Source organism: Gnatocerus cornutus, unplaced genomic scaffold (assembly GCF_029298725.1).
Source record: "Gnatocerus cornutus isolate USDA-ARS CGAHR unplaced genomic scaffold, icGnaCorn1.1 ctg00000023.1, whole genome shotgun sequence".
Taxonomy (NCBI): Eukaryota; Metazoa; Arthropoda; class Insecta; order Coleoptera; family Tenebrionidae; genus Gnatocerus; species Gnatocerus cornutus.
The window spans coordinates 1,765,746-1,779,958 of NW_028275375.1; the positions used below are offsets into that span (position 1 = coordinate 1,765,746).

General features: G+C 31.8%; 1 protein-coding gene across 1 annotated transcript in view; it reads right to left on the reverse strand.

Moving 5' to 3' along the window:
• The window catches only part of LOC148166295 (echinoderm microtubule-associated protein-like 2), a 47,793-nt gene extending 36,843 nt beyond the window's left edge, over window positions 1-10,950 (reverse strand). The window contains exons 1-2 of the mRNA XM_088048943.1: window positions 10,783-10,950; window positions 98-185 (exon numbers count right to left, since the gene is read on the reverse strand). Coding sequence (XP_087905069.1) covers window positions 98-140 — 43 coding nt within the window. The 5' untranslated portion in view covers window positions 141-185; window positions 10,783-10,950. The remainder of the gene's footprint in view (window positions 1-97; window positions 186-10,782) is intronic.
• Between the last annotated feature and the right edge of the window lie 3,263 nt (window positions 10,951-14,213).

Genomic DNA, 14,213 nt, shown 5'->3' on the forward strand with positions numbered 1-14,213 from the left:
TTTCTTCTATCTATGGGTAATAAAGTGAGTAATTGGGTTAATTGTCTTATAGTGGGAGAGGTTGTTGACTTTTAATGGTTAAGAAAGTAAAACTTACTATTTTCCACTGAAGAGTCCATGGAGTCGCCGTTGAGATGCATCGTTGGAGGGTGCGAAGACAGCGTGGCTTAAGAAATGAGCATTTTCTGGAAAAGAAATGCTTGGGAATTAGAGGAATTAAAATTACTAGTATTTTTGGAGAAAATTCAAGATCAAGTACAATGGTATCTCGCCGATAAAAAATTCTAATCGCATTCTTTATCTCATGATATATTTTCTTAAATATCCATAAATAGGCAGCTTCTTGAACGTCGTAATTTGTATCGGTAATTGCATTTTTATTATAAATTTAGATTATAAAGTCAAATCAAAATTTTCAAAAGCGAAGCCTCACTAGCCGAAACTTTGATCGCTATTTGTTGGATCTGAATTTCAATCCTAGATTGGGAATCTGCGCAAAATTCGGCGTATAATAACGTATTTTTTCCAAAAAATAACCGAGATATCGATTTCAGAACGTTGCTATAATTTTAGTCATGAATTTTTGCGAAAATCTGCAAATTTCGACTGTAGAAAAATCAAAGAACTATTTCTTATGTAAAAAAATGCGAGAAAAACGATGGCGCAAACCGCATCTCAATATCTGAAATAGTTTTTGAGATATCGAGCACGAATTGTTTTGAACCTTCAAAAATTTGGTCCTCTGGCGACAACTCAAGAATTCAAACGGCCATAACTCAGTTATTTGTTGACGAAAATTCAAAAATTCTCCTGTTTTTGGATTCAGCGCGACATTCTGCGTAAAATGAGACCAAAATTTGTTGAATCTGCTTAATAAATAAACGAGGCATTGGCCAAAAACTGTTTTGAAAAGGTGAGCTCATAATCTATCTAGTGGCCAAATTTGAGATCGATCGGACAAATAGTTTACAAGCTATGGCCAAAAATAAAAAAAAATAAAAATTTCCATCGTTTGAGTCAAAATTTTTTTTCGCGAAAAATCGACTATTGAATTTTGGGCTTTTGAGAACATTTTCTAACGTAAAATGAGCCGAGAAAAACAATGGCGCAAACCGCATCTCAATATCTCAAATAGTTTCCGAGATATTTAAATTTAAAAATTACGAAAAATGAAAATCAACTTTCCGAAACTTTGATCGGCCATAACTCGGTTATTTGTAGTCGAATCTGATTTCAATCCCATATTTGGAATCTGCGGAAAATTCTGCGTACACCGATGTATAATAACTCAAGTTAACTCCAAAAATAAGCGAGATATCGGTATCAGAAGTTTGGCATAGTTTTAGTCATGAATTTTCGCGAGAAAGGTAAAAAATCGCGAGAAAAACGATGGCGCAAAGCATTTTTAAAAATCTGTCGTAGTTTCTGAGACATTGAAAAATGACACTTTGATCAACCATAACTCAGTTTTTTGTTGTCGGATGTGAATTTCGAGCCCAGATTTAGAATCTACGAGAAATTCTGCACAAAATGAGCCCAAATAATATAATTAAAAATAAGCGAGAAATCGACCGCAGGACCCAACAGTATCTTCAGAGTTTCTAGATTTTTATAATACAGATTCGCACCTCAAATACTTGACACAAATAGAAAAATCGCACTTGGAATGCGTCTCTCCTAAATCGAGATTTTTTAGATATCCAATCTTCAAGAGAATTCTCTAATTAGATCCGGATCTAAAAATCCAACGAGGAGGTGGCTAACTGTTACGACTCTGACCTTTGCTAATCATTTTCTGGGATAATTGCACAAATTCATTAACTTTGATAACTCCAAGTTTCCTTTTTTGTCTATTCTAAATTACAAAAAGTAAAAGGTAAATACCACCGCTCTCGAACTATTTTCCGAAATGAAACGTGCATTGCTAAATGTAAAAGTTATGTTCCACCAAAAGCCATCATTGTCAATGACAATAATTTAGCTCTTTAAAAGAAAATCACCACTTTGTTGTCGCGGCGTAGAAAGTTTAAATCGTCTCCATAAAAACAGTTCTTTTACTACAAAACTAGGAAAATATGTTATCACCGCTGGACCACTGTAGTTAACACCTGAAGCTGCTCATCGTAACGGTTTAGTAATCATTTATTAGCAAAAAAAAATGTTTAAACGCTTAATTTGCTTTGAAAAAAGTAACCTTGACTTCCTGTTCTCCAGTGCGATCTCACGACTTACTAAACCTGTCTTCATTGTTTTACGAAATAATGGGAAAGTGGCAGATACGGCCACTTCCTCTATGGTCATCTTCCCATAAAGCAAACAAAAGAACGTCACATCCGCTAGAAAGACCAACGCTTGATCGGCCAATTCGTCTTTTTCCTTGGAACTCCAGCAGAAGTAATAGATGTGGTCTCAGCTCGCGAAACCAGAAGACAATGGCCTGCTATTGCCGATCTGGATGAGTCATCCAACTCGGCAATACCTTTTAAGTCAGCGAAAGGACAAATGCTTGACCCAAATATGAATAATTTTATTCGCCTTGCACAGCTAAATTCAGCCGCTGCCACCCTTCCAACGGTTTTTCCACCACCGGAAGACAGGTGGTGGCTTTGCCAACGTGTTGCCAACGCATGGTGAGTTTGTCGAGCGATTTATAGGAAATTTGATCTAATCAACGGTTTAATTGGTGTTCACTCTTGTTTTCAAGTATGAGAGCAGGCAAGCGTTACTGTTTTTACTATTGTTGGCTCCGAGAAGTGAAGAAGTAAATAAATTGGAATTGAGAGATAACCGCACCTACGCCGATGAAATTGATTGCCATCTAACCATTATCGATTTTTTGCGCTTTATTTACACCGAGAATAATTAATACAGTGGTGAACGTGCTGAAAAAATGAAGAAATTCAACAGAGAAACACGGAAGTTGTTAATAAATCACTGGTTTTTGCATAACTGAAGACCGCTTGATCAAATTGTCTTTCAAGATACACGATTTTTTACACATAGTTCTTCGTTTCCTCATTTCAAATTTTGCTATCTTGTTCCGAGCGTTTAACTTGTTTACTGAGAGTGGCGATTTTTGTACTTTTACATTTTCATGAATATTGATGACCGTTTCTTTGGAATGAAGTGTTGCTTGCATGTGTGCAAGAAAATTTGTTTGTTTTTAGAGGCGATTATATGCAAAATGTGCAATGAATAGATGGTAATTTTAACAAAAAAATGGGAGAATTTATAACAATCCAGAGAAACTCAAGGTAAAATCTAGAACATCCAAGGAGCTGTTATCAAATTTTTAAAATTTTTGAAAAAACAAGATAACTCTAGAAATTTCAACTCTATAGAAATGAAATTTTAGGAGTTTAATGGTCTAAATTTACTTATTAATTGTGCCAAAACTCAAAGTTGTACGACAGAAGTAACAAATTTTAGAGATTTTTGTTAGTCGGACACCACAAAAATTTTAAATTTTTTTTGTAAAAAGATAATTCTGAGTTTTGACTCTATAGAAATAAAATTTAAAGAGGTTTATGGTCTGAATTTACTTCTTATTCATTATCCCAAATATCAAAATTGTACTATAGAAGAAACAAATTTTAGAGATTTTTGTTAGCCGAACAAAACGACTTTTCAACATTTTTGTAAAAAAAAAATTACTCCTGGAATTTTAACTCTATATAAATAAAATTTTAGGAGGTTAATTGTCTAAATTTACTTATTATTTACGCCAAATGTCAAAGTTCTACGACAGAAGTAACAAATTTTAGAGATTTTTGTTAGTCGAACACTACAAAAATTTTCAAAATTAAAAAAAAAACTCCGAGAATTTTAACTCTATAGAAATGAAATTTTAGGAAGTTCATGGTCTAAATTTACTTATTAATTATGTCAAAACTCAAAGTTCTACGACCGAAGTAACAAATTTTAGAAATTTTTGTTGGCCGGACATAACAAAAATTTAAATATTTTTGTAAAAAAGATAATTCTGAGAATTTTGACTCTATAAAAATCAAATTTGAAGAAGTTTATGGTCTAAATTTACTTTTTCATTATCCCAAATGTCAAAATTGTACTATAAAAGAAACAAATTTTAGAGATTTTTGTTAGTCGGACCCCACAAACATTTTCATTTTTTTTGGAAAAAATAACTCTGAGAGTTTTAACTCTATAGAAATGAAATTTGAAGAGGTTTATGGTCTAAATTTACTTTTTCATTATACCAAATGTCAAAATTGTACTATAGAAGAAACAAATTTTAGAGATTTTGGTTAGGCGAACAAAACGACTTTTCAACATTTTTGTAAAAAAAAATAACTTCTGGAATTTTAACTTTATATAAATAAAATTTTAGGAGGTTAGTTGTCTGAATTTATTTATTAATTACGCCAAATGTCAAAGTTCTACGACAGAAGTAACAAAATTTAGAGACTTTTGTTAGTCGGACATCACAAAGATTTTCAAAATTTTTGTAAAAAAAAATAACTCTGAGAGTTTTAACTCTATAGAAATGAAATTTAAAGAGGTTAATGGTTTGAATTTACTCACTAATTACGCCAAATGTCACAATTCTACGACAAAAGTAACAAATTTTAGAGATTTTTGTTAGTCGGACCCCACAAACATTTTCATTTTCTTTGAAAAAAAAAAAAAATTCTGAGAATTTCGACTATAAAAATGAAATTTGAAGAGGTTTATGGTCTAAATTTACTTTTTCATTATCCCAAATGTCAAAATTCTGCTATAGAAGAAACACATTTTAGAGATTTTGGATGGTCGGACAATACAAGAATTTCCAAAAGAAAAAAAAAAAGATAACTCTAGGATTTTTAACTCTATAGAAATAAAATTTTAGGAGGTTAGTTGTCTGAATTTACTTATTAATTAAGCCAAATGTCAAAGTTCTACGACAGAAGTAACAAAATTTAGAGACTTTTGTTAGTCGGACATCACAAAGATTTTCAAAATTTTTGTAAAAAAAAATAACTCTGAGAGTTTTAACTCTATAGAAATGAAATTTAAAGAGGTTAATGGTTTGAATTTACTCACTAATTACGCCAAATGTCACAATTCTACGACAAAAGTAACAAATTTTAGAGATTTTTGTTAGTCGGACCCCACAAACATTTTCATTTTCTTTGAAAAAAAAAAATTCTGAGAATTTCGACTATAAAAATGAAATTTGAAGAGGTTTATGGTCTAAATTTACTTTTTCATTATCCCAAATGTCAAAATTCTGCTATAGAAGAAACACATTTTAGAGATTTTGGTTGGTCGGACAATACAAGAATTTCCAAAAGAAAAAAAAAAGATAACTCTAGGATTTTTAACTCTATAGAAATAAAATTTTAGGAGGTTAGTTGTCTGAATTTACTTATTAATTAAGCCAAATGTCAAAGTTCTACGACAGAAGTAACAAAATTTAGAGACTTTTGTTAGTCGGACATCACAAAGATTTTCAAAATTTTTGTAAAAAAAAATAACTCTGAGAGTTTTAACTCTATAGAAATGAAATTTAAAGAGGTTAATGGTTTGAATTTACTCACTAATTACGCCAAATGTCACAATTCTACGACAAAAGTAACAAATTTTAGAGATTTTTGTTAGTCGGACCCCACAAACATTTTCATTTTCTTTGAAAAAAAAAAATTCTGAGAATTTCGACTATAAAAATGAAATTTGAAGAGGTTTATGGTCTAAATTTACTTTTTCATTATCCCAAATGTCAAAATTCTGCTATAGAAGAAACACATTTTAGAGATTTTGGTTGGTCGGACAATACAAGAATTTCCAAAAGAAAAAAAAAAGATAACTCTAGGATTTTTAACTCTATAGAAATAAAATTTTAGGAGGTTAGTTGTCTGAATTTACTTATTAATTAAGCCAAATGTCAAAGTTCTACGACAGAAGTAACAAAATTTAGAGACTTTTGTTAGTCGGACATCACAAAGATTTTCAAAATTTTTGTAAAAAAAAATAACTCTGAGAGTTTTAACTCTATAGAAATGAAATTTAAAGAGGTTAATGGTTTGAATTTACTCACTAATTACGCCAAATGTCACAATTCTACGACAAAAGTAACAAATTTTAGAGATTTTTGTTAGTCGGACCCCACAAACATTTTCATTTTCTTTGAAAAAAAAAAAATTCTGAGAATTTCGACTATAAAAATGAAATTTGAAGAGGTTTATGGTCTAAATTTACTTTTTCATTATCCCAAATGTCAAAATTCTGCTATAGAAGAAACACATTTTAGAGATTTTGGTTGGTCGGACAATACAAGAATTTCCAAAAGAAAAAAAAAAGATAACTCTAGGATTTTTAACTCTATAGAAATAAAATTTTAGGAGGTTAGTTGTCTGAATTTACTTATTAATTAAGCCAAATGTCAAAGTTCTACGACAGAAGTAACAAAATTTAGAGACTTTTGTTAGTCGGACATCACAAAGATTTTCAAAATTTTTGTAAAAAAAAATAACTCTGAGAGTTTTAACTCTATAGAAATGAAATTTAAAGAGGTTAATGGTTTGAATTTACTCACTAATTACGCCAAATGTCACAATTCTACGACAAAAGTAACAAATTTTAGAGATTTTTGTTAGTCGGACCCCACAAACATTTTCATTTTCTTTGAAAAAAAAAAATTCTGAGAATTTCGACTATAAAAATGAAATTTGAAGAGGTTTATGGTCTAAATTTACTTTTTCATTATCCCAAATGTCAAAATTCTGCTATAGAAGAAACACATTTTAGAGATTTTGGTTGGTCGGACAATACAAGAATTTCCAAAAGAAAAAAAAAAGATAACTCTAGGATTTTTAACTCTATAGAAATAAAATTTTAGGAGGTTAGTTGTCTGAATTTACTTATTAATTAAGCCAAATGTCAAAGTTCTACGACAGAAGTAACAAAATTTAGAGACTTTTGTTAGTCGGACATCACAAAGATTTTCAAAATTTTTGTAAAAAAAAATAACTCTGAGAGTTTTAACTCTATAGAAATGAAATTTAAAGAGGTTAATGGTTTGAATTTACTCACTAATTACGCCAAATGTCACAATTCTACGACAAAAGTAACAAATTTTAGAGATTTTTGTTAGTCGGACCCCACAAACATTTTCATTTTCTTTGAAAAAAAAAAATTCTGAGAATTTCGACTATAAAAATGAAATTTGAAGAGGTTTATGGTCTAAATTTACTTTTTCATTATCCCAAATGTCAAAATTCTGCTATAGAAGAAACACATTTTAGAGATTTTGGTTGGTCGGACAATACAAGAATTTCCAAAAGAAAAAAAAAAGATAACTCTAGGATTTTTAACTCTATAGAAATAAAATTTTAGGAGGTTAGTTGTCTGAATTTACTTATTAATTAAGCCAAATGTCAAAGTTCTACGACAGAAGTAACAAAATTTAGAGACTTTTGTTAGTCGGACATCACAAAGATTTTCAAAATTTTTGTAAAAAAAAATAACTCTGAGAGTTTTAACTCTATAGAAATGAAATTTAAAGAGGTTAATGGTTTGAATTTACTCACTAATTACGCCAAATGTCACAATTCTACGACAAAAGTAACAAATTTTAGAGATTTTTGTTAGTCGGACCCCACAAACATTTTCATTTTCTTTGAAAAAAAAAAAATTCTGAGAATTTCGACTATAAAAATGAAATTTGAAGAGGTTTATGGTCTAAATTTACTTTTTCATTATCCCAAATGTCAAAATTCTGCTATAGAAGAAACACATTTTAGAGATTTTGGTTGGTCGGACAATACAAGAATTTCCAAAAGAAAAAAAAAAGATAACTCTAGGATTTTTAACTCTATAGAAATAAAATTTTAGGAGGTTAGTTGTCTGAATTTACTTATTAATTAAGCCAAATGTCAAAGTTCTACGACAGAAGTAACAAAATTTAGAGACTTTTGTTAGTCGGACATCACAAAGATTTTCAAAATTTTTGTAAAAAAAAATAACTCTGAGAGTTTTAACTCTATAGAAATGAAATTAAAAGAGGTTAATGGTCTGAATTTACTTACTAATTACGCCAAATGTCAAAGTTTTTCGACAGAAGTAACAAATTTAGAGATTTTTCAAAATGTGTCTAGACTATAAAAAAAATCAAATAAATTAAAGGAAATCTGGCGAATCTAAGGAGAAATAGGCAGAATTTAAAGTAAATCTAAAAAGAATTCAAATAATCTCGAAAACCAGAATCTAAAGAATGCGAAGAAAAATCATGCAGTCGCAAAAAAACTAGAAAATTCCGAGGATAACAAAATACGAAAAATCTAAAAGTAAAATAAAAATCTTGAAAAACTGGAGAAAATAACCACAAGAGACTTTGAAGATAATGTAAGATAAATCAAAAGAGCCGAGGAAGACATCAGAGTCCATTCTTTAGAAGCCCTCAACGGCTCTTAATCCGCTTCTGTTCCCTTCCAACTCTTTGTCTTCTTCCTGTTGCACCATCTGCTCCTTCACACCTGATTTCCACGAACAACAACCTCAATAGTTATTCATAGCATACCTGTAATAATTATCCGGATATACCTAAGTCCAACTCCATAAAACGGTGCTCAACGTGTGATTGTCAGATGGTACCCCAGCAATCACACAGTTCATTGGCTTCACGGTCAATACAGGTGGATCAGTATGCATACCAACTTGCGGATGTAAAAACCCCCAGCTTCATCATAACATCCTCAACATATGTACAACGAAGAAAGGTAACCAGAGAATGTTAGCGTTGACCACTTGTCCTTTCTAACTATCTCTTTACCAAACCGAAGGACAATTATTCAACTGAAAAGCAACCATTGGTACAATAGTCACGACTGACCACATTCTTCGCCGACCATGATGATGATTTGGGTACCATAAGATAATGGCAGTGTCCATGATCTGGATAATAATTTTTCGCGGACGTCATGTATGGAGGTCGCATTGTTTGGCATAACGGATGAGGAGGGACGTGGAAATAGAAATTGATCGAGATTGATCGCTTTATCGTTCTATTGTTCGTAGTTAAAACAATTTCATGAGATTAAGGACGTTAGATTCATTGGAAAAATGCTAAATTAAAAGCAATGAATGATTGAACTTTCTCTGATAATAATCATTGATACGTTTCTAGTTTCATATTAGATATTGACTATTTCAAGGATGTCCCAGCAAAAATACATTCTTAAAATGTTCTCTCCATTTTTTAAATTATATAATTTAGTGAAATTAAGGTAAAAATAGTTGGAAACTAAAAATTCGCTATCCGCAACTTTAATCGCTTCTTATTCGCTTAATTATTAACGTACGGGAAAAACTCGCCCAGTTTTGAATTGTGCATAAAATTCTGCGTAAAATGAGCGCCAATAAATTAAAATTACTCCGTAAATAAGCGAGATATCGATTAAATTAGACTTAGAAAACTGTTATTTTTAAAGCTTTACAATTTTGAAAATGATCAAACGTCTCTAATTCAACTATTTGTTGACGTAGAGAAACAATGAAGACAGTTTTAGATTCCTCGTAAAATTTTGCTTAAAATGAGCAAATTTTCTTAACAAACTAGATAACGATCAAAATTGATTTGAGTCATAGATCGATCGAAAAAGCAGTTCGAGATCTATTAACTGGGCACATTTGAGATTGTTGGGTCAAATAGTTTACGAGATACGATAAAAAAACGAATTTTTTTTTATTGAGTAGCAAAATTTTTGTCCCCAAAAATCGACTAGCAAATTTTGGATTTTTGAGAGCGGATTCTTAACAAAAAAGAGCAATGAAAACGATGGTAAAATCCTCATCTTTCGATATGTCGTAGTTTCGGAAATATTGGGCTCTAAAAAATCCAAAACTTTAATGGCTTATAATTCGGTTATTTGTTGACGAACATTAAAAATTCGCACGTTTTTGGAATCCGCGTGAAATTCTGCGTAAAATGAGCACCAATAGTTCACGATTGCTCCATAAATAAGCGAGAAATCGACAGAATTCCGTTGAGAAACCTCAAATTCGAAATATGTAACAATCTGCTAATCCAAGCTAAAATTTCGTTGTAAAATTGTAAATTAAACGCCTCAGACATGCCGGCACCAACATAAATTCGCCGCGGCGCAAATCATCTTATCAGCAACCTTGACGGCCCCCTCGTTCCTTATCTCTCACATTGTTAGTGTTTATACTTTCAATAACTTTTTGTTGGCTCAGTCGCCGCTAATCCCGGACCTCTCCAATAGTTATCAAGGCATTAAAAATGAATAGCGGTACAATTTGTGAGCAGGCATGCAAAACAATAACTAGAAAGCGAAAATGTTATCAAAAGTGCCCAAATTTCAAGTTCTTGAAGTTCTTCAACCCGCGAACCAAGTCGTGCGAGGTAAACATTATTAGTTTCGTCTTCCTGAGATCCAAAAAATCTGCACGTTATGTAACGTTTGGAAGCTAACTTCACGGTGTGGGTGCGCAATTATAGCTATCGGAATTAACGAAACAATGGTAGAGGTCCATTTTAAGAGGAGCTATTAAGAATTGAATAGAAACTAATTATATTATTATAATGGGTGTAATGTGAAATATGACGAGTTTCCACGGAAAGAAAATCTTAATAACTACAATTAGAAGGAACTTGAAAGTACTTTCTCATGGTACCACCAATTAGCACTGTTATTTCGGGCAAAAAGCGCACGTGGCGGTCACTCAAAAACGATATTTTCACACGAAAAAAAACAATAAAAAAAGGGTACAAATCCTAAAACACCTGTATAAAATAGTAACAATCATGAACACCCAACGCACCTCTGCTGATAAGAGAATCACAAGTAATAAGGCCTCGTTTTCTGAAAATCCTATCGATTGCTAGCTCCACACAGTAAAACCGGTAAAATCCACATAAACTTCACAAGATTCACAACACAAACTAAACTTGTTCCCACAGAAGTGGCTGAGCTAAGTCAGGTGAATGTGGCCCCCACCACTGGACTTACCTGGTTGTCGCTCCTTGTCCGACGTACATGAATGAGAGAAGAATGTAAACTATTCGCATACTTGCAATTCGATAAAATGGCAAAAACGAGGCTCTTTTGTGGCTAAAAATAGTCGACAATAATGTAGCAATTAACAAATTGATTGCACGTAATAATGTCGAAATTATCTCGACATTTTTAAGTAAATAATTGTAATTACCATTACGAAATTGCGTTGGTAATACTAATAAACGCCACGAAATGTTTGTTTGAAACTATGAGAATAAACAAACTCGTCTAATTCACATATTTTGGTGTCAAAAGGTCGTTCAACTAACATCACAAATTATAATTAGGAAAGATGAGCGGTTTACCTGCGTCGTGCAATGGTGTGTCAAAGGTGATACATTCTAGGACTGAAAATAGGTCTTTGAGTAGAAATTCTGAGGAAAATACTGCATTCAAAGCGGAAGAGGAGGATGTCGATTTCCGTCCGTTTTCTTTCTGGAACGCAAAAAGGAGGATTTGCCTCATTTGGAAGGAATTAAATGTTGGGTAATAAACTGTACCGGAACGTAAAAAATGCATTGCTGCTGATGTAACGGAGCTATTGAATTCGAGGCTGCGGGTCTACCTGTTTCTTAGGCTTCCGTTTTGCGGAGATTAGTCGAGTTTAAATCTGCTAAAAAAAAATTAGGATTGTCTCCTGATTCTGACTCGAAGGTCGTTTAGCTCCATCGGGTCAAGATTCAGTGACGTTTTATTGTTTTTTGGTCAAAATCAGTCCAAATTTTGTAATACATCAGTGAAACGTAATTATTTATGCCAAAATATTTGAGAAAAAGTAACAAAAAATTCCTAAATTTGGTAGTTTTGTTCTAGAATTTTGCAATTTGGTGTAGTTAATAAGCAACTCCAAGGTACTAATCTCTACTAGTTTGACTGCTGTGGCGTTAAAATTGCAAGAGTTATAAGCTCAAATATTTTTTTTTTAATTTTTGCGCCATCTTTAAAATAAAAAAATCCTAAAATTTATATTGTTTGACATACAAGTTTGCAATTTGACACAGTTGATAACTCTAAGTAACTAAACTCCCCAAAGTTCATTACTGTGGCGTTAAAATTACCAGAGACCTTAACGCTTTTGTTCAGGAGTGTTTAATTCACACACAAAAAAAAACTCATATTTTCATTTGTGGTCTATGTACAGTTTTGCAATTTAGCACCCTTAATGAGCAAGTCTAAATTAGTAAACCCCTGAAATTTGGTTGCATTGGCGTTAAAATTACCAAAGTTACAACCCTAGATGAATAATTTTTGCAGTTTCTGGTTCATCCAAAAAATAAAAATTTCTAAAATCAGTCGCTTTCGCTCTATAATTTTGAAATTTGGCACAGTTACTGGCTAAACACAAATTAGTAACCTCTCCAAATTTCATTGTCGTGGCGTTAAAATTACTAAAGATAAAGATAAACTTATTTGTTGCAAGATTTTGGTTGATCGTCAAAATCAATTTTTTTTAATTATGTCTTTTCTGGTTTATGTAAAATTTTGCAATTTAGCACAGTTAATAAGCAAGTCTAAATTAGAAACCTCCCCAAATTTAGTTGCATTGGCGTTAAAATTACCAGACTTACTACCCATGATAAAAATTTTCGCAGTTACCGCTCCATCCAAAAAAGAAAAATTTCTAGAATCAGTCGCTTCTGCCCGATTTTTTTGAAATTTGGCACAGTTAGTAACCAAATCTAAATTAGTAACTTCCCTAAATACGGTTGTTCTGTCGTCGAAATTACTAAAGTTAGAGACCATAACGTATTTGTTGAGAAATTTTCGGTTTATCCCCAAAATGTCGAACTAAAAAATTTAAATTTTTGTCTCTTCTGGTCTATAAAATTTTTTGAAATTTATCACAATTAATAAGCAAGTCCAAGTGAGTAATTTTCTTAAATTTCGTTTGTTTGACGTTAAAATAACTAGAGTTACAACCCTTAATAAAAAAATCACAGTTTTCGGTTTTTCAAAAAAGTAAAAATTTCTAAAATCAGTCACACCTGTTCTATAATTTTGAAATTTGGCACAGTTAATGACCAAGTCTAAATTAGTATCCTCCCCAAATTTGGTTGCTGTGCCGTTAAAATTACCAGAGTTACAACCCTTGATGAAAAATTTTCGCAGTTTCCGCTCGATCCAAAAAATTAAAATTTCTAGAATCAGTCGCTTCTGCCCGATATTTTTGAAATTTGGCACAGTCAGTAACCAAGTCTAAATTAGTAACTTCCCTAAATTTGGTTGTTGTGTCGTTAAAATTACGAAAGTTAGAAACCATAACGTATTTGTTCAGACATTTTCGGTTCATCCTCAAAATCTCGAACTCAAAAATTAAAAATTTTCTCTTCTGGTCTATGTAAAATTTTGAAATTTAGCACAGTTAATAAGCAAGTCTAAATTATTACCCTCCCCAAATTTGGTTGCTGTGGCGTTAAAACTCCCCAAACTACAGCCCTTCCCTTAATGTAAACCGTCATTATAAAAGTTGAGATCTCTGCTTTCTAATAGCGCGATAATAAACACGTTTTTAACTCTTGGCCATTTAGTTGTTACACGAGTAGTAAAAAATGTCAGTAATCCTTTAGAAATTCCTTAGAAAAAGTTTCTAATTAGAGATTTTTTAGAGTACTTGAGGACACAATAACAACCGCAATTTAACCAAGGAAGAATCTAACAGTTTTTTTTACCATCTTAACTTCTTTGCATACAATTTGCACAGTCCGTGAGCACTAAAAATTACAATTATTACAAGAAATAAACGCTTCATTAACCTTTGGCGTTTCTTTGAGTGAACTTCAAAGTTCCTGTCTTCTTATATAACACAGACGATTCTTCATCCGTATCCGAGCCTTTCATTACTTGTTATCGACGCTCCAGTTTCATCGGTTTCAGTTTTAAAAGTTCTTCCACGAATTTAGAAGAAATGATTTTTATTACTTTAAGTTTTGAATTGTCTTTATTCTTAGTTTTTCTTGAATTTTTAAGTTTATAATCCTGGCGAATCTGAAATGCAACCCAAAATATTTATTTCATGGGTAATTTGATATTTGTTCCAATTCTTTGTCCAAAATCGATAAAGTTCTTCATTGAGGTAATTTGAAGGCTCAAACTACACAAAATCTGCAATTTTTTCACTTCTTCAAGTTGTGTATTACTGGTTGCATTTAAACTTCCTCAGAGTCGTAGTAACGCGAAGATCTTAAAAGGTGTAAA